At 38.9% G+C, this 25625-nt stretch overlaps 1 protein-coding gene across 2 annotated transcripts in view; it reads right to left on the bottom strand.

The window, feature by feature from the left end:
• Nucleotides 1–25625, bottom strand: part of CALU (calumenin) — a 29496-nt gene that overhangs the window by 2899 nt on the left and 972 nt on the right. The window contains exons 2-6 of one of the 2 annotated variants that reach the window (XM_004418713.2): nucleotides 16758–16989; nucleotides 10590–10783; nucleotides 6364–6530; nucleotides 5581–5641; nucleotides 767–966 (exon numbers count right to left, since the gene is read on the bottom strand). In XM_004418713.2, coding sequence (XP_004418770.1) covers nucleotides 767–966; nucleotides 5581–5641; nucleotides 6364–6530; nucleotides 10590–10783; nucleotides 16758–16978 — 843 coding nt within the window. In that variant the 5' untranslated portion in view covers nucleotides 16979–16989. Of the gene's footprint in view, nucleotides 1–766; nucleotides 967–5580; nucleotides 5642–6363; nucleotides 6531–10322; nucleotides 10517–10589; nucleotides 10784–16757; nucleotides 16990–25625 lie in introns of both variants that reach the window. The other variant, XM_004418714.2, reaches the window with a different exon arrangement.

The raw sequence follows: 25625 nt of genomic DNA, 5'->3' as shown, positions 1-25625 counted from the left end.
CAGACTCGCAAGGGATGACTACATGAGTTTCCTTTTCTCACATATCTCAGGACATAGCACCTGGCTACTGAAGTGACTGAGCAAGAACTCAAAACAGACTGACCCTTAAAAAGGTTCGATGATAAGAAACTGTGTTTGAAACTGAAGATTAGCTTAGAAAAAAGAAATGTTCAGAATACTAAACCATCCCTCCCCCCTTAGACTGATTTTCAGGTTACTCTACGCAGGGCATTCAACCTCCGAAAAAGATGACAGGGGTTAGTGATAACACCACTCTTTTAATGAACTGAATGCCTCAGATAACTCATTAAGGACAATTTTAACAGGATCCAGAGAAAAGCTGACATATAACCTACTAGAAAGGACATAAAAAGGATATTTGATTTAAGAAGGAAATAACTAGGTTTGAGTAGGTAAAATGAGCCTGTAATAGGTAAAAGAACAAAGGAAAAAAAAAAAGCAAAGAAAATTTCCTGGGGATCCAAAGATCCAAAAGATGATGCATGCTGGGCACAGGCTACATACAGAGGCTCTTTTCCAAAGCCTAAATTCCTCCAATGCTATGAACACTGGGCAAAGGGATTTCTAAAATGAGATCAGATAGCTAGTGCTGCCCTTTAAGCTTTCAATCGCCAACTTCAGACCCATAGCAGATTTAGACTAATTAAGACCTTAAATGTTCTATGTACCTTAATAGGAACTTTTTAGGCAATCTCCTAGAAACAGTTTGATCACTGCTAGATTGTTTAGGCCTGGCCAAACTTACCTTGTTTTGGTCAGATTCATAGACCAGGTGCCTGGCTTCTGCCTCTGCATGATCGTAGTCTGAGGGGAGGATCCAGTCTTTGGTCTCTTCCTTGTCCATCTTCCCATCACGGTTCTTATCTCGAAACTCAACAAATTGTTCTCTCTCTGTCTTTACCCATTCTGGCTCATCAGCATTTCCATCATGGCTGTACATGTCACCTTGTGTGCACAGACGTACAAACAAAAGATACATTTGTCTTTTTCTAAATACTGCCCCATGCTAATCTACTCTAACCGTTCTTCCTCATCCATCTGTCTGGAATGGAATAGCACATACAAGGGTATTTTAGGTTAGAGAGACCTTAGAAAGCAAGGTATTTTCCTGAAGCTTAATTATTGATCTTGCAACAAGAGTGTTTCCAGCTGTTGATCTTGAGTGATATGAGAGCAGAGTCCTTATCTCTTAAAAAATGAAGAAATAAAGGGAGATGACCAGCATCAAGAAAGACAGACTAACTTTTATAAGATAGTTGTTCCCTACACTCCATTTCACTTCAAGGTAGCTAATTAAACTCGACCATTGGTTTTAGAAAGGTGCTGTTTTAAATTCTCATGGAAACTTGAGAAACGTATAAGCCAAACTGTCTATAAATCAATTACTAAGTATATTTTAGAATGCATTCCTAAAATTGATGGACATTTTCTTAAATAGTCATGCCATTATCATATTTTACAAAATCAACTTTTTTGTATTATCTAATACCCAGTTCAAATCTGAATTTCCTTAATTATCTTTTAAAGTTGGTTTGTTCCGGGCCGGCCCCGTGGCTTAGCGGTTAAGTGCGCGTGATCCGCTGCTGGCAGCCCGGGTTCGGATCCCGGGCACGCACGGATGCACCGCTTCTCCGGCCATGCTGAGGCCGCATCCCACATACAGCAACTAGAAAGATGTGCAGCTATGACATACAACTACCTACTGGGGCTTTGGGGGAAAAAAATAAATCAATAAAATTATAAAGTTGGTTTGTTCCAATTATTTACATGAATGATGGCAGGTAAGAAGTTGCTATGGTATTTACATTTTACTAGATTTATTTAAGAGTTAAGGTACTCTATGGGGCCGGCCTGGTGGCGCAACCGGTTAAGTGCGTGCGCTCTACTTCAGTGGCCCGGGGTTCGCAGGTTTGGATCCCAGGCGTGCACCGATGCACCGCTTGTCAAGCCACGCTGTGGCAGTGTCCCATATAAAGTAGAGGAAGATTGGCACGGATGTTAGCTGAGGGCCAATCTTCCTCAGCAAAAAAACAAAGAGGAGGATTGGCATCGGATGTTAGCTCAGGGCTGATCTTCCTCACAAACACACAAAAAAGAGTTAAAGTACTTTAAAATGTCAATATTTACAACCAAAAAGATTATTCTTCACAACTGTTTAAACTTCTATTTAAATATTTTAAAACATGAACTTTAAAATATGTAAGGGAACACTGTTTGTCAAAATTCTTTTAGGAATTATGTGAGTGAAAAAGTCTGAAGACTCCTGAGTTATACTACATCTAAGTAAGTGTACATACACTTCATGAAAGGTATGGGAAGACACCTAATATAAGTCTAAATAGTTTCTAGCAGTTCTAAGGAAAGGTAGTTATTTAGTTGTGATAAAGGTAATTCGTATATTGGGACCCACAAAATAGAGGCCCACCCAGTGGTCCGGCCCATGCTACAGACCTAAACCTAAGTCAGCCTGCACTTCCAGGAAATGTCTCACTGCCAAGGAAACCTAACAATCACCAATCACAATCCTTTAACCCAGCTTTAGGTAGTTTACCTGACCCTAGAAAATAGGCTAGGCTACTAGCCTTATAAGAAAATCCCCCACCTCCTAGCCAACGTTTCTGTGTTGCCTCTTCTAACACTCTAAAACTCAGTCTTGCCCAAAATCCCTTGCAAACAGTGCTGCACTGCTTGTGAGGCACTGTACTCCCCCAATCCATGGATTGTTCTCTTGAATAAAGGACATCAGACTGGTTACTAAATTGTATTATTTTTGTCATTTGACAGTTAGTACTGTCATTTTCCTGAACTTGAGGGTTAAGACTAGGACTACTCCTCTGTCTTAAACACAAAGGAGGTCCTAAGAGCAGGACTTGCCAATTTTTTTCCATGCTACAGCACATTCAGAAAATGTAGTACATGTATGATCCACTGGGGCAGCGCCCTGCCCTAGCTGTCCTGAGGGTCAAGAACACTGTTTATAGTATACAGATTGGGAAGTTCTGAATCAGAGAGGGAAAAATGTGTGCTTAAAAGACATACTTTTAATATAAGCTACAATATACAACATAATGCAAGTACATTTTAAAGCTAGATGAATAAAGATGATAAGAACAATACTATTAGTTTATTTAAAAAGGATTCACTCTATATAATGACATTAAGGAATCAGTAATTTTTTTGAGATTATGTTAACGTTTTTAGAGATATATATGCATCTCAAGAGATACATAACCAAACGTTTACAGACGAAATGAGATGATGATTGGGATTGACTTCAAAATAATAAAGTTGAAGTTGAAAGTTAAAGTTGAAAAAAAGGCACTTTCTGATTCCAAGTTCGAAGTAGCTGTCTAGGTAAGGAAGTGGATATGGATTGGCCGTGGGCTCATGGCTGTTGGGGCATAGGTACACGGGGATTCACTACACTATTCTTTCTAATTTTGAGTATGTTTGCAATGCTCTATAACAAACTGAAAGAATAAAAAGAATTCAACATTGTATCTCTAGGTACTTCTTAATGCTAAATGTAAGAGGCAAAGTCCATTTTTTTCTTTACAGTCTTGCTCCTCAACAGGGTAGAAACTAGCACATCTCTAGAAACTAGAAGATACTGTTTGGGAGACTTTTGGCTTTACAAAGCTCAGCATCCCAGATGTGAAAGTGTTTGCATCAGTTGATTTGCAAAAGAAAGCAACCCACACACAATGGATAGTTTTAGTGGTTTCAAGACACAATTCCTCTGCCCTTGAATCTATATGATGGGGAAGGAGACAGAAATATCTCCTTATTTGGCCTCAATGCTTAATAATGATGGTACTTAGTTATAAAACTTAATTCCTCTCCTCAGGAGGTTCAAATGAGTTCCTCAGTTTTAGTAATGGTGATAAAATGGCAAAAGCCAAGAATGAAAAGACAAAATATTTAAAAGTAGAAATACTCAACTTTGAAACGGGCTCAGTAAATGCACCCAGGCTGTGCTAATGAACTCCACTAAAAAAAAAAAAAATCATTTTGGAAAAAAATCCTATCTTCCATTGCTCATCCTTCTATCTCTAAAAAACTCAAGGTACATCATTGAATCTTAGAAGAAAAGACTGGTAAATATTCAAGGAGTAATTCAACTGGGATAACACTAGAAAATAAATAGCAGGTATAATTAGACAAAATCTGAGTAAAAGAGTGACTGGTGCAATTCAGTTTAAGTGACACGTGATAGAAGCAGGGCTGAAGTCTCCCTTTCATGCTTAAAATAAACATTTCAGGTAAAGATCAGAGGTCTAAAAACAAACTGGCATACGAAAAACAAAACCAGTGGTGTTACTAGAATTAACTTACTATGAGTAAAAATAAGAATGTGCAATATAGGGGGGCTGGCCCCATGGCTTAGCGGTTAAGTGCGTGCGCTCCACTACTGGCGGCCCGAGTTCGGATCCCGGGCGCACACCGACGCACTGCTTGTCCGGCCATGCTGAGGCAGCGTCCCACATACAGCAACTAGAAGGATGTGCAACTATGACATACAACTATCTACTGAGGCTTTGGGGAGAAAAAGGGGAAAAAAAAAAAGGAGGAGGATTGGCAATAGACGTTAGCTCAGGGCCGGTCTTCCTCAGCAAAAAGAGGAGGATTGGCATGGATGTTAGCTCAGGGCTGATCTTCCTCACAAAAAAAAAAGAATATGAAATATAAAATTATCTAGTATCTTTCAAAATGGAATGACATTTGTAACAAAAGTCTTAATGCCTTCCATCTCTCCTCCTTTACTTACATTAATTAACTTAATCACAGTAATTGTGAAACAATTTGCTTAACTACTTGGTAAGATATGCAGCTCCTTTTTTTAAAGCAATGGGTAAATTCTGAAATTATTCTGAGGATAAAAATACAGTTTTTTGGGAGAAATTAGCCTTGAAGTGTAAGATCAAAAAAAAAAAAGGGAAAGGCTCTAAGAGGAATCAGCCCCTCTTGGTCACTTATGTACCCACCTGTCTCTTTTATTCCATTCCCTACATTCTTCTCCTGGGCTTCCTAATGCCAGTCTAGGCTCCCTACAACTCTTTACTGTCAATTCCATAAGGCAACTGGGATGCACTATATCAGTGCTGACCAGTATGGTAGCCAGTGGCCACATGTGGCTATTGACGACTTGAAATGTGGTTGGTCCAAATTGAGATGTGCTATAAGTGTAAAATATACCTTTGAAGACTTAGTATGAAAAAAAAAAACTCCAATAATTTAAATTGATAACATGTCGAAATTATAGTATTTTGGAATATTAGGCTAAATAAAATATATTATTGAAATTAACTTCATCTGTTTCTTTTTATTTTTTTTTTGATGTGGCTACTAGCAAAGTTAAAATTACATATGAGGCTCACATTTACATTTAGATTGGACAGGGGGGCTACAGATACTTTATCACGACCTACTACTCCTCACGCTGGTCTGGCTTAAATGAAGTCCTGAGAGTTGACCCATGGGGTAAATTGTGTCTATGAGTGAACATATTTTCCAAAGCTTCTCACCTTCTTCTAAGAAATACACTAGAAACCGACTTACCAATATACTCTTCTAGATCAATGAAACCATCAGCATTCTTATCTATATCCTCCATTGTTTCCTAGATGAAGATAATAAGAAGAGACTATTAAAGTTAGTATTTAGGCAATTATTTATCATTCATTATAACACACACACGTACATGTGTATATGTATACAAGTATATGTGTTATGTGTGTGAGTATGGTTAAACCATAGGCAATTGCTATTTTTCTAGCTAAAAAAAGGTAAAATATTATCACTTTTTAATGCTTCAACCTAAAATAACTATGAGTTTTCTTGGAGGAACACTGGCACTGCTTAATAGCGAACCACCCCACCAAGCCCATGATGATCTGGTAGCCCTAGTCATGCTTAAATCATACTATACCAGGAGATGTGACCAGCAAGTATACCTATAGCTACAGACTGTTTTATAGGTAACAGCCTTCTGTGAGAATTCTTCAGTATCACTATAATTACTCCTACTCAGTGTCTGATTACTGGTCATAGGATATTTTAAAAAATAGGATTTACCTCCATGCTTCTATGAAGCCACTAATGAAATGGTAAAACACATTATCTGATGCTAAGCATTGTCATACTAAACAGAAAGCCAAAGACACAAGATAAATGACTTGATCAAGGTCACAAAAAACATAGCGACAGAGCTTGGACTCTAAATCTGGCCAGGACTTGTATAGCAAGTCATTCTTCCAAATACAGAGGAAAAGCTAAAGAGGAAAGACAGCGTAAACAAGAAGAGAAACTGAGTTTCCATTGAGAATCCTCGCTCTCACCCACCTGTACTACTATATCTTTCATGTAGTCATACTCCTCAGGATGCAGGAAAGCTGTGAATTCCTCCTTTGTGGCAATAAGGTCTCCATCCTTGTCTGCCATTTTAAACCTCCGCTCATCTCTAACCATCATCTGTTTATAGTTAAATCCATCATCAGGGTCTGGATCATCTAGAAAACAAAAATTTAGGTCAAATCTTAAAGGACTTGCAGAAAACATGAGAATGTGTGGGCTAGGGAATCAATTTCCAAGGAAGATAAACCAATCAATGAAGAAATAACTCTGGATTACACAGGCAAAATTGCAACAGTATAAAGACATTCATTTTGGGGCTAAAGCTCCAGTAATCAAAGACCTCAAAGTCAGGTCCAAGTTGAATATAAATGTTTGCCATTCAACATGGAACCCTGGCTCCTGGACTATGTAACCAATTATGTAACGCTCCACTACTACTGGTGTTAAGGATACTAAAGGACTCGAGTTTTCTACTTATGTCTGAGGGGCAATGGTGATTCTAACATCATACTGTTTGGGTTTGAATCCTAATTCTATCTACTACTTCCTAGCTGTGTGACCTTAGGCAAGCAACTGTGCTTTAATCTACTCATCTGTAAAATGGAGATAATAATGGTGCCTGCCTCATAGGGCTGTTATGAGGTTTAAATAAGCAAACAAATCTAAGTGCTTTGAATAAGTGCCTGGCTTATGGCTGGCTTTTAATAAATGTTACCCATTGCAATTTTTATTAAACATTAGGCTCCCATTAAGAAGCTAGATATCAAAGGCCTTCTATCCCATATTAACGCCACTTGGATTCAAACAACAGAACATCACCCTTTGAAAGGTCACACTTTAGTTTTTTCAGCCATCTCAGAAATCTACCACGAGTTATAAGTACTGCTCATTCCTCCTCCCCATTTATGTAAGATTCTAGAAAATGTAAACTAATCTAGAGTTACAGAAAATAGATCAGTGGTTGCCTACGGACGGGGGATAGGAAAGGTGAGCAGAATTAGAAAGGGACGTGAATCTTTAAGGTGATGGATATGTTCACTTATCTTTATCGTAGAGATGGGTTCACAGATGTACACATATGTGAAAACTCATCAACTGTCCATTTTAAATATGTGCCATGTATTTCATGTCAATTATACTTCAATAAAGCCGTTACAAAAAATAAACATTAGATTACAACCAAATTGAATTTGGAACTATCCATCTGTCAGGATGTTGAACTGCACAAGCAGTAGCTATTCAGTCTCTACATAAGAATCTAGAAGAATGAAATTTAGTTTCAAGCTGAAAAAATGTGAAGGCATTAATTGCAGAAAAGGAAAAAGAAACCTTTTCAATTTGAGTTGCTGTGTGGACCAAATAAAATAACATGTGAAGACATTTTGAAAAGTAAAAGACACCACATTAAAGGTAAGAAACGATTGCTCCTGCAACATACTGAGCAAATAAAAAAAGATACGGTACTAGTTTTATAAAAAGACCCACAGGGCCCCCTGAACAATAACATCACACTGCTGACTTTTGATACCGTAGTTCAATCTTTCCATAATTTAAGCACAGTTAAAAAAAAAAAAAAAAAACTACTGCTCTATTTTGAGAGTTGAGAAGCTTGAAGCTTCATTCTTTGTTGAGTGTCAAAATTCAGTAAGACAGCTTATTAAATCATGAGGCTTTGGGGGCCCTATATGTGTATACTCAAAACCATAATAGGTTGGAGATGGAGAATTTAAGGAAAATACCACTTTTCTCAGATACTAAGTCATCTCTTCAAAACAAAGTTTCAGTACCAACTATGTAACATACACAAAAAAGATAACAGAAAACAGACAATTTATACATTGACTAGATTTTTAGCTAAGAGCCCTTCTCTCCCCCTTAGGGTAAAACATGGTGACTGGAATCAAGTAGCCTGATAGCATGCACATATAGAAGGAAGAAAAAGGAAGACATAAAACTTTGTTTTTAATGACTAAACTCATGTGCCTATCATCACTGCTCCAAGTGACGGTATCTATCCATCCTCAGCACCAGTTTACTTCCCTGCTGGCCTGCAAACAGCTTTGGGTAGGCTCTGATCTAGTTTTGGTATAGGCAGGGTAGATTTTAGTATTTCGTATTTTACTCGGGGCAAAGATAGTGTTAATGTTCCTTTTGTGGAAAGCAGATTAAGACAGATTTTAATTAAAAGCTAAGATGATTTATACCTGAACTCAAAATTGAATCAGGAACACACTCTCACATAAAACTCCGTAGCACTTCAATAAGCCGACTCACTACCCCCTGAGCTCTGTCCACCCACACGCCTCCAGGGAAAGATGCCTTATAAAGACATTGCTTCTCCAGCCAATGCTTCAGCGTATGCAGTCTCAGTCAGTAGAAATACCCATTACATTGAATCATTTGCCCTGTGAGGCAACAGAGCTCTCAACAGATTTTTATGCACATAATCATACAAAGAGTTTAAGATTTATTCTGGGCAGCAAGTGAGTGCCTAAGTCTGAGCTGAAATTTATTAACACACCATTCTGTTTAGATCACCAATAGCCTACCCTTTGCTTTATATTTACAATTAATTCTAAATAGATCAGGAGGGTATTGGGTCTCTGCCAGAAAGCAAGAAGCACTGATGCCTTTCCATCTGCACTGACGTTTTAATACACATGTTCTTAAATGAGTGAAGGATATGTCTGGTTCTTGGCTAAGTGTCAAGCATGGAGAGAGATTGCCACTTCAGTCTTAGGAATGAGAACAAGCCTGACAGAAATAAAAGTCTCTTCACCAGAAATGCATGCAGTCCTGTAATTAACACGGACAGCTGGCTGTCCAGTGGAGGAAACAGACCATTATACACTCCCTGCATGTTAGTCAATGGTGAACACCTGCTTTAACTCTGAAATTTGCCTCATTTCCAGGATAAAAATGCAAAAAGTAACGTTTACACATTCTTGTCTCAAATTGTAACCATGTACAATAGAGGAATCTCACTAAGAAAAATATCCTAAGTCATCAACTTGGTAAGATCGCCACCTAGCAGTCAGCAGCAGGCAAGTCTAATAAGTAAAAGAAAATTACTAACAGGTGGCCCAAGCATAAAGCTACCAAATCAACAGAAAGCAATTAAAGTCACATTTATTTTGCCTTGAGGCATTTGCAAAGCAGGCTGATAAACTCATGTGCCAGAGAAAACAAATGGGAAATTTTCATTTTTAAACTTCAGTAAGCAGACATACTGAAATAGTTAACTTTTATCAAAGAAAGCTATTATATTGGGGCCAGGCCCGTGGTGCAGTGGTTAAGTGCGTTGCAGTGGCCTGGGGTTCGCAGGTTCGGATCCTGGGTGCACACCGATGCACCGCTTGTCAAGCCACGCTGTGGCAGCGTCCCATATAAAAAGCAGAGGAAGATGGGCCCGAATGTTAGCCCAGGGCCAATCTTCCTCAGCAAAAAAGAGGAGGATTGGCATCGGATGTTAGCTCAGGGCTGATCTTCCCGCCCAAAAAAGAAAGCTATTTGATCTTTATTTTATTAAGGAAAGACAGTAATTTTCCTCCTATTTTCACCAGTTATAAAGGAATCTAATTTGGTTTGAATTTCAGGTGCAACACTTCAAGGTGACCATGTCAAGAGACATCTCAAAGCCTCTTGCTTTGCACTGTTGGAATAATGCAGCCTTTTAAACAAGATCTACTCCAAAAACAGTCTGAGGTATGACAGAAAGAAAAAATGATAAAATATATTTGAAATGCTAAAGATATAGACGCTAGACTTTAGAAAACCAATATTAAAAAATACATTATACAATTTAAAATGAATAAAATAAAGAGAAATCAGTTCAGCATCAAACTATTTAAAATAAGCACAATTTCTTCCTTTCCTTTACTTCGTGACCCATTTGTTTCTTTGACTCAAGCCCATGGTCTCTGCCAGGCTGACATCTTGCCCCTTACCCAGGTAAGTGCCATAAGTCACGTTTCTGTACTCATCCCAGGAGATTAAGCCGTCTTGATTCATATCAAACTCCTGCCATTGGTTTTCAACATTGTCATATATGTATTTCTTCTGGGCGTGCTTAATCCAGGATTTCAGCTCCCCCTCCGTCACAAACCCATCTTTATCCGCGTCTATTTTATCTACAATCATTCTACAAGACAAAACAGTTACGTTTCAAGGTGCCGGCTCCACAAGGCTTTTTCCCCCAGATAGTAGGGACCTACCTAAAACGTAGCCGTAGGTGGCATTTTTATACTCCTCCCAGGAAACGAGGCCGTCCTCATTGAGGTCATGCCCCTTCCACTGTCGCTCTACATCCTCGTAAATCCAGCGCTTTTGTGCAAATTTAATCCAGTCTTTGAGTTCATCCACAGTGACAAACCCGTCCTTGTCGCCATCTATTTTACTTACAATCTTTCTGTAGAAAATGCAGAGAAATCCAGCAAGAGGTTAAAAGGACACAAGGCTCTGGACTTAGCCAGGTGTGTGCTGTGACCACAGGTGTTGCCCAGGGCTAAAGCATGGAAATAAAAAATTGTCTCCAAGGGGCCGGCCCAGTGGCGCAAGCAGTTTAGTGCGGGCATGCTCCGCTGCGGCAGCCCGGGGTTCGCCGGTTCGGGTCCCGGGAGCGCACCAACGCGACACTTGTCAAGCCACGCTGTGGCGGCGTCCCATATAAAGTGGAGGAAGATGGGCATGGATGTTAGCCCAGGGCCAGTCCTCCTCAGTAAAACAAGAGGAGGATTGGCAGATGTTAGCACAGGGCTGATCTTCCTCACACACAAAAAAAACTGTCTCCAAAACAAAACTGCTAAACAGGCAACTGAAAATTTTTCTCTTAAGTGGCCCATTACTGGTGTGTAATGAGCCATCTGGATAAGGCAAGCACAGTCCATGGCTGGTGCACTTGGATCCAAAAGCAAACCCAGCCTATCCCTTTAGAGGTAAGTTTCAGCCGATGGTCAGAATTCAGGAGCGAAAATCCATTTCTATCTCGGTTCTCCACTCTATGTATCAAACCTGCAAATCTTTATATTTTCCTTTATTGCTTTTAGCAGAATCTCAATTTCTTGGTAAATAATCACAACCACTGACATGGTTTTCTAAAATTTCAAAAATTTAAACTAGACTTTAAAAAATTCAGCTGCGTTTTTAAAAAAGATAACACTTTTGTTAAAAATATAAAGATATCAAAAATAGTTCGAGGATCACTTACACCTCAAGATTATTTTTAAAAAATCAAGTACATAAAGACAGAAGCATGCTTATTCTAAAAAATGGCTAACAGCTTATTATATACTATGTTGAACTGGAGTTTTACATATAACCACAAAAACTGAGAAGTCTGAGGAAATTATGTGGTAAGAAAGTATATCCCTGATTATGAGAATGTTAATAAGCTGAGAGGGTTAGAGTGCAGATGATAAAGCAAAACTACAAAAATAAAAAATATACTTTGCCCTTCATGAGCTTCCTTCTTCTAGCTCTGTCACTTTAAGGGTTTCAAAATATGGGCGATATGAAAACTCCTGTTTAAAGATGCAATCACCTACTTAAAGAGGCTAAGACAACCTATGTGAAGTTACGCAAGTAAGTAGCCCAGTTTGGAATGGGAACTTCAGATAAAAACTTCCAACAGAATTGAAATCTTGGCATACTCCTATGCTCTATTATTTACAGGACTGAAAAAGATTGTCATTTGAAAGCAAATAATGTCTTTTGCCAGTTTGTGTTCATTTCATGAACACAACATTAGAAAGTCATTAGAATCACAAGAGTACTAGCCACACTATGAAGAGATTCATCTTGATATTGATATGGTGTTAGCCATAACTGTCTATTACTTTAATCCTACAATCAACAAGCATTTTCCTTCAGAGAATGTGTAATCTTGTAGCTTTTGCTCTAAAATGTTAATAGAAAAGGTAAAGCAACAAGAAGCCATCTCTTAAATACTCTCCTCTATCTACGTGGACATAGGACAAAAAAATTTTTGAAACTTTAGGGGCGAGCCCAGGGCATAGCAGTTAAGTTCGTGCAATCTGCTTCAGTGGCCCGGGGTTCACAGGTTCGGATCCCGGGCACAGACGACACACCGCTTGTCAAGCCATGCTGTGGCAACGTCCCATATAAAGTAGAGGAAGATGGGCACAGATGTTAGCCCAGGGCCAATCTTCCTCAGCAAAAAAGAGGAGGATTGGCAACAGATGTTAGCTCAGAGCTAATCTTCCTCAGAAAAAAAAAAAAATTTGCAACTTTAACCCGATATTAAAAGATTAAATAGGGCCTGCCCGGTGACAGTGCTGGTGGTGCAAGCGGTTAAGAGGGCACCCTGCGCTGCGGTGGCCTGGGGTTCACAGGTTCGGATCCCGGGCACACACCGACGCACTGCTTGGCAAGCCATGCTGTGGCGGCATCCCATATAAAGTGGAGGAAGATGGGCATGGATGTTAGCCCAGGGCCAGTCTCTCTCAGCAGATGAGATTGGCAGATGTTAGCACAGGGCTGATCTCCTCACAAAAAAAAAAACAAAAAAAAAAAACATTAAACAATATTAAGGGCCGGCCCCGTGGCTTAGCGGTTAAGTGCGCATGCTCCGCTACTGGCGGCCCGGGTTCGGATCACGGGCGCGCACCGACGCACCGCTTCTCTGGCCATGCTGAGGCTGCGTCCCACATACAGCAACTAGAAGGATGTGCAGCTATGACATACAGCTATCTACTGGGGCTTTGGGGAAAAATAAATAAATAAATAAAATTATTAAAAAAATATATATATTAAAAGATTAAGTTATACCAGTATTAAAAACTTCTGCATTATCTATGAGATCCAGTTTGTGTCCAAATGGTACTGGCTACCAATAGTGCCACTGTAACATTAAGAAAAAAAGGACAAGCTATCAGAACCCCTCCCATTCCCAAAACAAAATTTTAAACTATTATAAATAACCTCAGAGAAGGATCACTCAGATTAAAAAAAAAAAAAAAAAGGCTTATGACTGTTCAAGATGGGCTTTTCTACATGAAGCTGGCTGAATGCCATTCTATTTATTCCAAGAGAAATATCCCAAATGGTTTAATCCAGAGGTTGGCAAACTTTTTCTAGATAGGGACGGATAGTAAATATTTTTGACTTGGTGGGCCATGTAGGGTCTTTCACTTTTTTTTTTTTTTTAACAACCATTATAAAATATAAAAAGTCATTCTTATCTCGCTGGCCATCTCAGCCTGCAGGCAGCTGTGAAAGTATGCTGGAAGTCGGCATGTTCTATTTTAGGCATGAAGCTCTAAACTCTGATCTTTAAAAGCCTGTGTAAATTTATGAAGCTAATGGTATCGTATTCCTACGACACTGGAGAATCCTATAGATGCAGTTATGATGCCACTAAATAAAATAAGCATTTATTCCAGAACAGACACAATGTACTTAGGGGACCTTATGTTATTTCTCCTAAGAGGTAACACACACCTCTACATTTCAAGAGGCATAAGAAAACCAGTTTTTTAAGAACCTGGGTCAATAAGTGAGCTCCAGTAGGGTTCACAATATTCCTGAAATTTTCAGTATGGAAAATTTTATATATAGTCATATACGTGTACTTTTCTGAGGAAGAGTTCTTAGCTTTCATGACTCCCAAAGGGGCTGGGCCTATGACCCAAAAAGAATGATGAACTGCTCTAGTTCATTTCTATAGCAAATATATCAAGAGTGAGAACTTTTTTATATTAAGGAACATCATCTCCAAACAAACCCTCATTTGAAGGACACATAAATGAAAATTAAGTATGCTTAGACTTCTTTGGGGGTGCTGAGAACACACATGAAAGAAAAAATGTTCTATTTGTCAACATTCTTAATAAGAAAAAGGAACTGAAAACTGTATATTAAAATTGTTTTAAAATGCTTCCCATGGGCCGGCCCCGTGGCTTAGTGGTTAAGTACGCGCCCTCCGCTGCTGGTGGCCCGGGTTCAGATCTCAGGTGCGCACTGATGCACCGCTTCTCCGGCCATGCTGAGGCCGTGTCCCACATACAGCAACTAAAAGGGATGTGCAGCTATGACATACATCTACTGGGGCTTTGGAGGAAAAAATAAATAAATAAAATTATAAAATGCTTTCTGTGGTCTTTTAGATATTATAACTAAAGATTTAAAAATAGTAGTGAATTTTTGCAACTACAGGTATAAACAATGATCTTATCTCCTAATAATTACTTGCCTTCTAGACAGATGGAAAAGAGGGGGAATCTGTTGTTCTCAAACTCTGGTGTACAGTCACCCATCAAAACAATGTTTGGAAATGCCACAGTGAATAAGTTAAAAAAAAAAAAAGTTCACCTGGAATTCTTGCTTCCAACTATGTCACCTTATAAACTGGGGATATTTGTCATTATCTCCAAAATTTGGGAGAAACTAATAGTACTTAGTTCATTCATACATTCCAGGAAAAACATGATTTTAACCATCTTATTCTAACCAAAAATGGAGTTTGCTTACATGTTGAACTTTTGATAGTTACTGATGACAAAAAGGAACATTTCCCCTCTACTGAAAACTGCTAGCAGAGCTATTCCACTACCTGCACAGAACGAGAACATCCTGATTGACACCAAACCTAAGAGCTCTTCACTATTTTAAGAGTAATTCTGCAAAGACATATATGCAAACCAAAATGTGGGTTGGATATGTACGTTATTAATAGACAAGACATGAAGACTGTGAACACCTCATGCATCCCTATTTTCAGTCCGAAATGTTAGCACAGTTATAAGATTAAAATGAAAAGTGAGCATAGTCTCTTAGAGTTAGAAAAGCAACCTAACAGAAGACTGACTCTCATATCTTTCTGTTTTCCCTATCTACTTTCAAATGTCTTGGGATAGTCTCTCATTCTACACAGCAAAATCTTTTGATTATTTCTGTCAGCGTTTAAGAACAAAATATTGTACCCTCCACTTAGCAGATAACTCAATGAAAGAATAAAATAAATTTACTCTAAAGTATTACCCAAAGCAAACTCTATAATGTCTTCTAATCATAGCACTATCCATGAGGGTAAAATATTTTTAGAAATTGCTATGTGGTACAACTTTCCAGACAAATGTCTTGATTATAGTTCAGAAAGTTAAACCAACGGTGCTCATTGAGGAGAAAATGTTCACTAAATTAACCTGCATTTCCTTAAAAAGCACGTCTTTGGAAGAAACAAAAAGACATTCTCAGATCCTCAGTTAGAAATAATCAACTGGGATTCTACCAAATCAACTCTTTAGGTTAAAAGCTGCCTGCTGAGAGAGCCACAGAACCTGACTATGGCACAGCTGTTACTGAAACAGCAACTCATATTCTGACATTAAGATCATTACTTAGGGCCGGCCCCGTGGCTTAGCGGTTAGGTGCGCATGCTCCGATGCTGGTGGCCCAGGGTTCGGATCCCAGGCACGCACTGATGCACCGCTTCTCCGGCCATGCTGAGGCCGCGTCCCACATACAGCAACTAGAAGGATGTGCAACTACAACATACAACTATCTACTGGGGCTTTGGTGGAAAAATAAATAAACAAACAAAATTATAAAAAAAAAAAAAAAAAAAAGATCATTACTTGTTATAGTCTCCTAAAAGGCAAGTTTGGTTCGTTCATTTTTTTTTTTTTGCTGAGGAAGATTTACCCTGAGCTAACATCTGTTGCCAATCTTCTGCTTTTTTCACTTCAGGAAGATTAGCCCTGAGTTAACATCTGTGCCAATCTTCCTCTACCCTGGTATATGGGTCGCCCCCACAGCATGGCTGACCAGTGGTGCAGGTCTGCACCCAGGATCCGAACCCGTGAACCCGGGCTGCCAAAGTGGAGTGCGCCGAACTCAACCACTACTACATGGAGCTGGCCTTTGGTTTTTGTTTTTAATTAAGCAAATACCTGAGAATGAAAACAAAGCAGGTGAAGGGCGTTCTCAGAAATCATAAACTTTACAGAAATTAGTCCCGGGGTCTAATTTGCAGTTTATTATCCTCAAAGACTTGGCTTAGGCAACAATGAATAGGTCACAGATAGTTTTAAAAATTAAAAGCAGCAGGGATGAGAAGCTTCCCCATGTAATGTTCCTTTGAAATCAAGATGATACAGTTCAAGATGGGTCCTGTAGGATTTGGTACTTTCATGCAAAAATGACTTTACTTTTTAGAATGAGGTAAAAACTGTTATTCAGTGGAGAAATGTATGAAAACAAGTGCTTAATTAAATTTTAGTGATAGCAATTCTGTGGTTAGCTTTCAGAAAATGTAGCTCAACACAGCTTTACTGGGCGACTGAGCTAGAAGAGAAAAAAAGAATGAGCTGATTTATAAAGAAATGTCATTACTCTAACTAGCCCTCTGAGAGCTGGCACCTTACCCAAGCCTTTCCTTGCTCTCTTCTGGTGTCAGTTGATCAAAAGTCTTCGCTTCTTCAGCACCCAAGAAGGCATCGTGGTCATAATCAAAACTCTGAGCATCATTGTGAACCTTGTCACTGAGTTGAGGCTCATGGTGCACACGGTCCTTCTTTTCCGTAGGCTTGCTCAAGGCAAAGGCTGTGCACAGGGACAGGCACATAAGAAACTGTCGCAGGTCCATGATAATCAGATCTTAAAGATAAAGAAAGCTAGTTAATTCAGAAAGCACCGTGCTTAATAATTAAAGAAAAATTAAAAGCTCACATCCAGTTAAATTATTAATTTGATATTATTCCAAATATTATTACTTAATTCATAAAATAAGTACGGTAGGATATCAGACTTTCCAGGGTTTTTTGGTGAGGAAGACTGGCCCTGAGCTAATATCTGTGCCAATCTTCCTCCATTTTGTATGTGGGATGCTGCCACAGCATGGCTTGATGAGCAGTGTAGGTCTGTGCCTGGGATCCAAACCCGTGAACCCCAGTCCGCTGAAGCGGAGTGCGTGAACTTAACCACTACACCACCAGGTTGGCTCCCCAGACTTTCCAGTTTTATGGTGAGAAATTTTCACCAGTTTCCTTCATCTGATTCTAGGGTGACAAGGAATTATAGTTAAAACACCCACCTTGTAAGCAGTCTCCCTTTAAAAAATACCAAAACAGAACTTGAATCCTTTTGCCCAAGTTCATAGGACTTAAAAGTGAAAGGACCAAAATTTAAATCCACACCTACTGACTCCAAATACTTTACTTTTTGTACTATATCAGTGGTCTGGTCTTCAAACCTGGCTGGTTATCAGAATCACCTAGGAAGCTTTAAAAAAGTTTCCCCTATTCAATTAGAATCTCTGAAGTTGAATCCAGGCATTCGTAGCTGTAAATGCTTCTCAGGTGATTCTGATGAGCATTAGATTAGGAACCAATGAAACAGCTGGGCAGTTTCCTTGGCCTACAGCACCAAGTCAACTCCCACGCCCAGGCTCAACCTCAAATCACCTTCAAAGATTAAACCATTCAGATGGTGCAGTGATGGATAACAACTGCTTTATCATTTCGTAATTGTGTTTCTCAAACTTTCCCAGGCATAAGGGCCACCTGTAGTACTGCTCAAAGTACAGACTCTCAGGCCCTACTCCATACCTTCACAAGCTCTGCAGTCAAAGGTCATTCTAATGAACAAACACAAACCTGGAAAATTTTATTGAAAAATGTGACAAAAAAATTGCAGAGAAGCTGCAATATAGTAACGTGTTTAGCGTGCTCTACAGATACCCCACAGTACTATCCAGGGAGACTAAGGTCTTTGAGAAAAAACTGTAAAGTTAAAAATTAAGGGGAAAGATTATCCCAGGTGTTCATATTTTAACTAATCCTTCATCAGTAGAGCACAGATTCTGGATGCTTTTCCCCCTGTGGTGAGAATAAGTTTTTGCAATTTCACATTACCTCTTACTCATTTCCCTTTATGACTAATGGCTCCCTTACTGGATGGGTAGGTGGTTATTAGGCATGAGGCTTGCTGTGGGTTGAACTGTGTCCCCCAAAAAGATATGCTGAAGTCCTAATCCCTGGTACCTGTGAATGTGACCTTATTTGGAAACAGGATCTTTGTAGCTACAATCAAGTTAAAATGAGGTCATATTGGATTAGGGTGGGCTCTAATCCAATGACTGATGTCCTTATGAAAGGAGGGAAATTTGGACACAGACACACGGAGAAGAGAACGAGGTTGTGAAAAGAGGCAGAGATTGGAGTGATGTATCTATAAGTCAAGGAACATCAAGGAACCTCAAGGATTGCTGGCAATCACCAGAAGCTAGGAAGAAGGAAGGAAGGATCTTCTCCTGGATCCTTCAGAGAGAGCATGGCCCTGTCAACACCTTTCTAACTTCTAGCCTCTAGAACTACGACAGAATAAATTTCTGTCCTGTTAAGCCACCTAGTTTGTGGTAAATTGTTACAGCAGCTCTAGGAAACTAACACAAGGCTACAGTACAGAGGGACACTGCATCACATGAAAGTTAAATGCATTTCCTTGTCCTAATCTACAGATTAAACCAGCCACAGACTTTACCTTCCCCAGGATGTCACTAGTGGAATGATCTAGTCTAAGGGCTCACATTTTATTTGTAAATATTTTTAAACATATGAAAATTCTTTCAGCATAGCTTCTACCTCAGTGGTTCTCAATCCAGACTCTAGACTCACCTGGTGAGTTTTTAGAAAATATGACCACCAAATTACACCCTTACCATTATTTTTAAAAGGCAGCCAGGTTGAGAACCACTATATTAACCAAAGACTCAAACAGCCATAGTAACATCTTAAGAAATTTGACCCGAAAGTACACCTAATATGAAGAAACTGCATATATCTGATCCTGCCTCAAAGTTTTGGGAACTAGAATGAAGAGAGTGAACTTTCCTTATTCAGGGGATAAGGAAATTAAATATGCTAATAGATTAGACATAGTTCAATGTATCTGTTTTTCTTGTAACTGCCAAACAGCAGCTAAAGAAAGTTACATTGTATTACCTTGGATTTATAGAGTCCTTTGGACTCAATAAACTAAAAAATGCTTAGCACAGCTAATGGTGAGCATGTTATATAAACTGCCTTAAAAGTAGAAGGCAAGCAAATAGAAAAATATGTTTAATCCCAATATAACCTAGAGAACTGATGATACAACGGTACAACCTGAGGCCTCTATGAACAACTTTCAGGCTGTAAAAGGGCACATAGGGCACTGTATGCAATCACTGGCACTGTATGCAATCACTGGGAAAGCAGCTCAGTGGAGGAGGGTGGGAAGGTCCTGCAATGGCAGAGGAGGATACATGAATAGAGAGTAGAAAGTGTTCTAGAGTAAATAGGACAGTGCCAATAAGACAAACAGAAATGTAGCTAAGGAGATAACAGGAGGCAGTCACTCCCCAAGTGCCCATTCTCAAAAAAAAGGTACTCTCAACTGGATGGTTGTTAAGACTGATGAAAACCCATGGCAGAAAGCAAGACCAGAGAAAAGGGAACAAGGTGGAACTTTTCTTAAGCTGTTCCCACCAATGTTAGAACTTGGCCGTGATTCTGAAAGTTAATCAACATTTCATTTCATGCTATCCCATTGAAACACCCAAATGTGTATACAAAGATACTTGTACATAGGTGTTCAATGATGATAGTTTATAATGATAAAAAAATGGAAAACTAAACCAGAGAACTAGTAAATGTATATTAAATCTATATTATGGGACACTAGACAGAGGTTAAAAAGAATGAGGTGGATCTATCTGCACTGAAACTGAGAAGTCACCAAGATAGGCTAAGTGAACAAAAAAAGCAAGTTGCAAAACAATGTCAAGACCTCATTTATGTAAAAAGCAAAACCAAACAACCTCTTCAGGTTGTTTATAATTGTATAAAATATAACATATATGGACAAAAACAGTGTGGAAGGATAAACATTTATCTGTAAACAGTGGTAACCCCTAGGCTCAAGGGGTAAGAGTCTGGGGGTGGCATGGTGAGGCTGGTGTGAACTTTAATACTGTACTATGTTGTGCTGTCTATTTTTTGTAAATGAGTACACACATGTGTATTACCTTTTTGTGTGTATGACTCTTTAAACAATATTATAAAAACTCTTTTCAATATTAGGTAGCAAAGCAAACATTTTCAAGCCATTTCTCCAGACTGAAAAAGGAGACTGAAGGAAAAACACATATCTATTCTTAAGACATAAACCCCATTTTTATTTTTTTCGTGTGTAAGGAAGATCAGCCCTGAGCTAACATCTGTTGCCAATCCTCCTCTTTTTTGCTGAGGAAGATTGGCCCGGGGCTAACATCCATGCTCATCTTCCTCCACTTTATACGGGACAACGCCACAGCATGGCTTGACAAGCAGTGCGTCAGTGTGCACCCGAGAGCCGAACCTGCGAACCCTGGGCTGCAGAAGCGGAGCGTGTACACTTAACCACTACGCCACTGGGCAGGCCCCAACCCTATTTTTAAAGTAAAACCTACTACTCCAGAATAACACTCCAACCTGCCCTTCAATAATTCAACTGATCAATCAAATTACTGGAACAGTAAAGAGAAAATTAGAGACTTACTGGTTCTCTTAAATATCAAAGTGAGTATGACTTTATTCTAGGGCAAAATGTAACTTCCATCTCACACTACAAATAATTCTTTAGACAAAAGTCTCTAGAGACAAGGAACAAATTACACATTATTGATATTTTGTGATACATCCAAAAAATATCCATGTTAGAGGCTTACAGAATCAAGTAAAATCAAGTTACTTCAACAGAGGGTTTTCCCTATGCCTATTATTAGGGAGACTTCACCTTTAGGAAAATTTTATAAAGGATTAATTACATCCCTAGAATAAAACATCCTAACAATTCTTGCATAATACCCTAACAATGTTTGCAACCCCCAAATGTTACAATATGAATAAATGCTTAAGCCCATTAACACTATCAGGGCCTAGCACAGATACTGTACAAAGTTTTGATACATGTAACATACAGAAATGTGACGGATTGATTCACTGTGATTTAGAGGGAAAACTACATTTAACTTTGAGGCTTAACATCGTGATACAAGGGTAAGAGAAGAATTCCAGAATAAAGGCCAGGTGATTTGGCTTTATCATTTATCCATCTCTCTTTTCTTTCCCTCTCTCAATGAAACTTTCAATCCCACCCCTCTATAGGTTACTTTATTCTGTCAATTAATACTTCTCAGGTCTCTACAACCCAAAACCAGCCTTTCCCAGACCCTACTATTCTTTCAAGTTTGTTCTTCCCTTTCCTTCACCCACACAGTCTCTAGGAGTTGTTTATACTGCTGCCTTTGCTTCCTCACCACATACTGTCACCCTGAAATCTGGCTTTCTATCTACCACTGATGAAACTGCCTAAAAGAGTCATCAAGGACCACCTGATAGACAAAGCCACTGGTCCTACCTTCATCTCTCTGCAGTTGGGCAATGAAAAACCTGCACTTTAACTTTTTAAAAATTGTTTTAAATATATGCTCTTTGTTAGCCATCCCTGGTGGTCTAGTGGTTAAGATTCGGTGCTCTCATTGCTGCGGCCCAGGTTTGTTTCCCAGTCAGGGAACCACATCACCCGGCTGTCAGTTGTCATACTGTGGCAGCTGCGTGTTGCTATGATGCTGAAAGCTATGCCACCGGTATTTCAAATACCAGCAGGGTCACCCATGGTGGACAGGTTTCAGTGGAGCTTCTAGACTAAAACAGACTAGGAAGGACTTGGCCACCCATTTCCAAAAAAATTGGCGATGAAAACCCTGTAAATAGCAGCAGAGCATTGTCTGATATAGTGCTGGAAGGTGAGAGGATGGAGCAAAAAGACCAGGCAGGGTTCTGCTCTGCTGTACACAGGGTCGCTAGGAGTTGGAATCGACTCGATGGCACTAACAACAATGCTCTTTGCGCCCACATATAATATACCAATCCTGGCTATTAGAAACTTTAACAAAAGGCCTCTTGTTTTATGAATATAGACACTAAAAAAAAAAGACTGTACTAGATTGATCTAAATCCATATACACATAAACATGTTCAAGTAGAAACAAAGGATATCCCCCAAGACAAAGGATATCTTACGTAGGAAGACGTGAGAACGGTACAAAACAATTTTTCACACAAGGCATTTGAAGAACTACATTAGTGCAGTTATTTCCGAAGTATCTTTCTCTTTTCAACCAAAAACCAAATGACAGAAAGCTAAATGACCCTTCTCTTTCTCCTTCCCCCCTCATCACAGCTACACATCAATGGATAACAGAATATTAGGAAAATATGTAATATACATAAATGAAGGACTTGGTTGTATGAGCTTTTACCACGTGATCTAGAAAGTAAATCAGGGCCGGCCGTGTGGCTTAGCGGTTAAGTGAGCGCGCTCCGCTGCTGGCGGCCTGGGTTCAGATCCCGGGCGCGCACCAACGCACCGCTTTTCCGGCCATGCTGAGGCCGCATCCCACATACAGCAACTAGAAGGATGTGCAGCTATGACATACAACTATCTACTGGGGTTTTGGGGGAAAAAAAAAAATAAATAAAATTATTAAAAAAAAAAGAAAGAAAGTAAATCAGTGGTTGTGAAAAATGCATCTCTCCATCTCCCATTTCTCAAATGACATATAAGTTTCTCTTTCTAAAATTCTGCCCCTCCCTCACCCAGGGTAACATCTAATATTTTTTCTTAAAAAGAAAAAAAAATCTAGACCTGCACTGTCCAGGGCAGTAACTAGCCACATGTAGCTACTAAGCACCTGAAATGTGGCTAGTGTGAATTAAGATGTGGTATAAGTGTTATACTTTATATCAAAAGAATGGTATTTTATATGTATTGGATTAAACAAATTATTAAAAGTAATTATTAAATTGACCTGTTAATTAAAATTAACCTGTTTTAAATCATCTGAAAATTTAAAATTACATACATGGCATGCACTATATTTCTATTGGACAGTGCCATGTTAGAGACACAAACTAAAGCGCTAGAACAGAAAAGATATCAAGTTAACTATCATCCTTTTGCAGACCACCAATAATGGTCTCCTGCACAGTTATTTTAATGAATTGTTCCAGTTAATTTATAAGGAGAAAAGATTAATAGCATAAGCTTGAATTTCTTTCAGTAACAATGATCAGCCTTAAGAATCAGTTTATTTTATCCATTCAAAAATTTCCTTGAAAGCTCTAAATTCTTGCTATTTCCTTCCTCTCTTCCTTCCCAGTCATTTTTGGTAAAAATCCTTTGGTCACAGAACACTTAAAATAAATTATTTCAGAGAAATTTAGATGTCTGGATTAGATTTAACTTTTCAAGAACATTAGCATTGAGTGATCCCACAGTTATTCTGGTTGACCAAAGACCCATTGCTCAATGTTAACAAGTGGGAGAAATGGGTGTGGTGGTAAAATTCCAGTTCTCTGAGCTGGATATTCAGCAAAGAAAGGCATTCCTCTATAATGCAGCAAAAGTAGGACCTCACTGCTTAAGGGTCTACTGCAATTGTGGATTGGAGGGAACAGCCTGAAAGCAATTTAACTATACATACTAAGGTCCAGGTTACAAAATCTACAAATCAAAGCTATCTGATATTCTTCTCTTACAAACTTTAGCACAAGTACCACTAATGGATTATCACATTAAAGTAATAATGTCATCCTTCACGATTTGATAAAAGTTATGACAATGACAAACCATTTATTCAATGTTTCTTTAATTATGGAGCAAATTTACATTAGTTCATTAATACATTCCAATTAAATTATTTGTGTGACTGAAGGCACAGATTTTTAAGACAGCTGAGAATATAAAAGTGCAACATTTGGCTGTAGAAGAAAAGCTTTGAGAAGGACAAACTATTCCTTAGGCTTCACTGGTTCTATAACCAAAACAATTCAGTACAAACTTTAATTTTTCTGGCTACAGAGTGGAAAATTTTCTTTAAAAAAAAAAGTTCTAGAAATTTTGGGAGAAAAAAGTTTCCTTTTGGCTGATGAAACTTGAATACATAATTGCCATAGAAATGCTATGCAACATGTAGGGACGAGAACTTTGGTTTCTAGTTGTAATTTTGCTGTGCATGTGTAACATGCATAAAGTCCTTGAGAATTTGGTAGTTATTTTAGTTCAACCTCCTTCAGTGCCAAATGTCTATAAATAATTTTACAATCCTAGATGAAAAGACCTATGTACTATGACCACTCCAGGAGGAAGTGATCTGTACCCATTCCCCTAAACTTTTATAAAACTTGTACCACTCCACAATAATGACCATAGGCTACTTTAAGTTGTCTCCTATAGGAGACTCCCCTAGGGATGCTACATTTTTGGAAGGCAGGGATCTCAGCTAATATAAATTAATATCCCTCTACAGTCCCTAATACAGCGTCTTGTACTTTTTATATACCAATACATTTCACTGGATTAGTTGGAGGGCACTTGGCAGCAATGTAGTTCCTGCCTGTCTGTGCTCCCCAACCCCCAATTCCCCTTACCGGATCTGGCCATCAGCCAGCAAAAGGCAAAGTGTTATTTCAGCTGTCTTAACTCTAATACATAAATTACAACATCAACATCCATATTTAAGAGTTCATAGAGAGAATCAAGGACCTTATGGCCTAGCAAGCATCTCTAATAGCTATCCCTGGCTATACCTGTGTCCTTCCAACAATTCTGGCACACCCAGGTTACAGAAAGTCTGTGTTAATATCAATGTACTGATCTCCTATACTGGTGCAACATATATATAAAATGTCATCAATAAGAACCTTTTGATACATCACTGGACGAATGGGAGCAAACAACGATTATACTGAGAGTGATGATGAGTTGATTTCAGAGCTGTATCTGAGTACTATCCACTCAGGCGTACTCAATTCATCTTTGCCAGCTCATGGTTCTCCCGGTTTTGATTCTCAAAAAAATCCTATTGCAGATCCCCGAATGACTGTAAAACTCAGATTAGGCCTGGGCAAATTCATCCTCTCTACACATAAACACAATTTACAGGTTATCTCTAGACCCTCATTTGTACTGTACTACGTAAACTCTTCAGTGAGGGCCATTGTTTAGTACTTGGTTAACTAAATTTACTGAATGAGTTCAAACCCATTTGTCTTGTGTCAAGTTCCATTCTACCGCAAAGCAAAGAATAACTTATCAGAGATTACACGGTTCTCTACCTGCCAGCTATAAAAAAAAAAATCAGAAGCAACCTTATTCCCGATTCATTAACCTTGACTTCATGGTCCATGCCAGGATGTGAATGCAATTCA

Source organism: Ceratotherium simum, chromosome 1, assembly GCF_057802395.1.
Source record: "Ceratotherium simum simum isolate JZ-2026a chromosome 1, ASM5780239v1, whole genome shotgun sequence".
NCBI lineage: Eukaryota > Metazoa > Chordata > Mammalia > Perissodactyla > Rhinocerotidae > Ceratotherium > Ceratotherium simum.
Note: the sequence above shows the minus strand (reverse complement) of the source record. Positions and strands in the feature narration are given on the sequence as shown.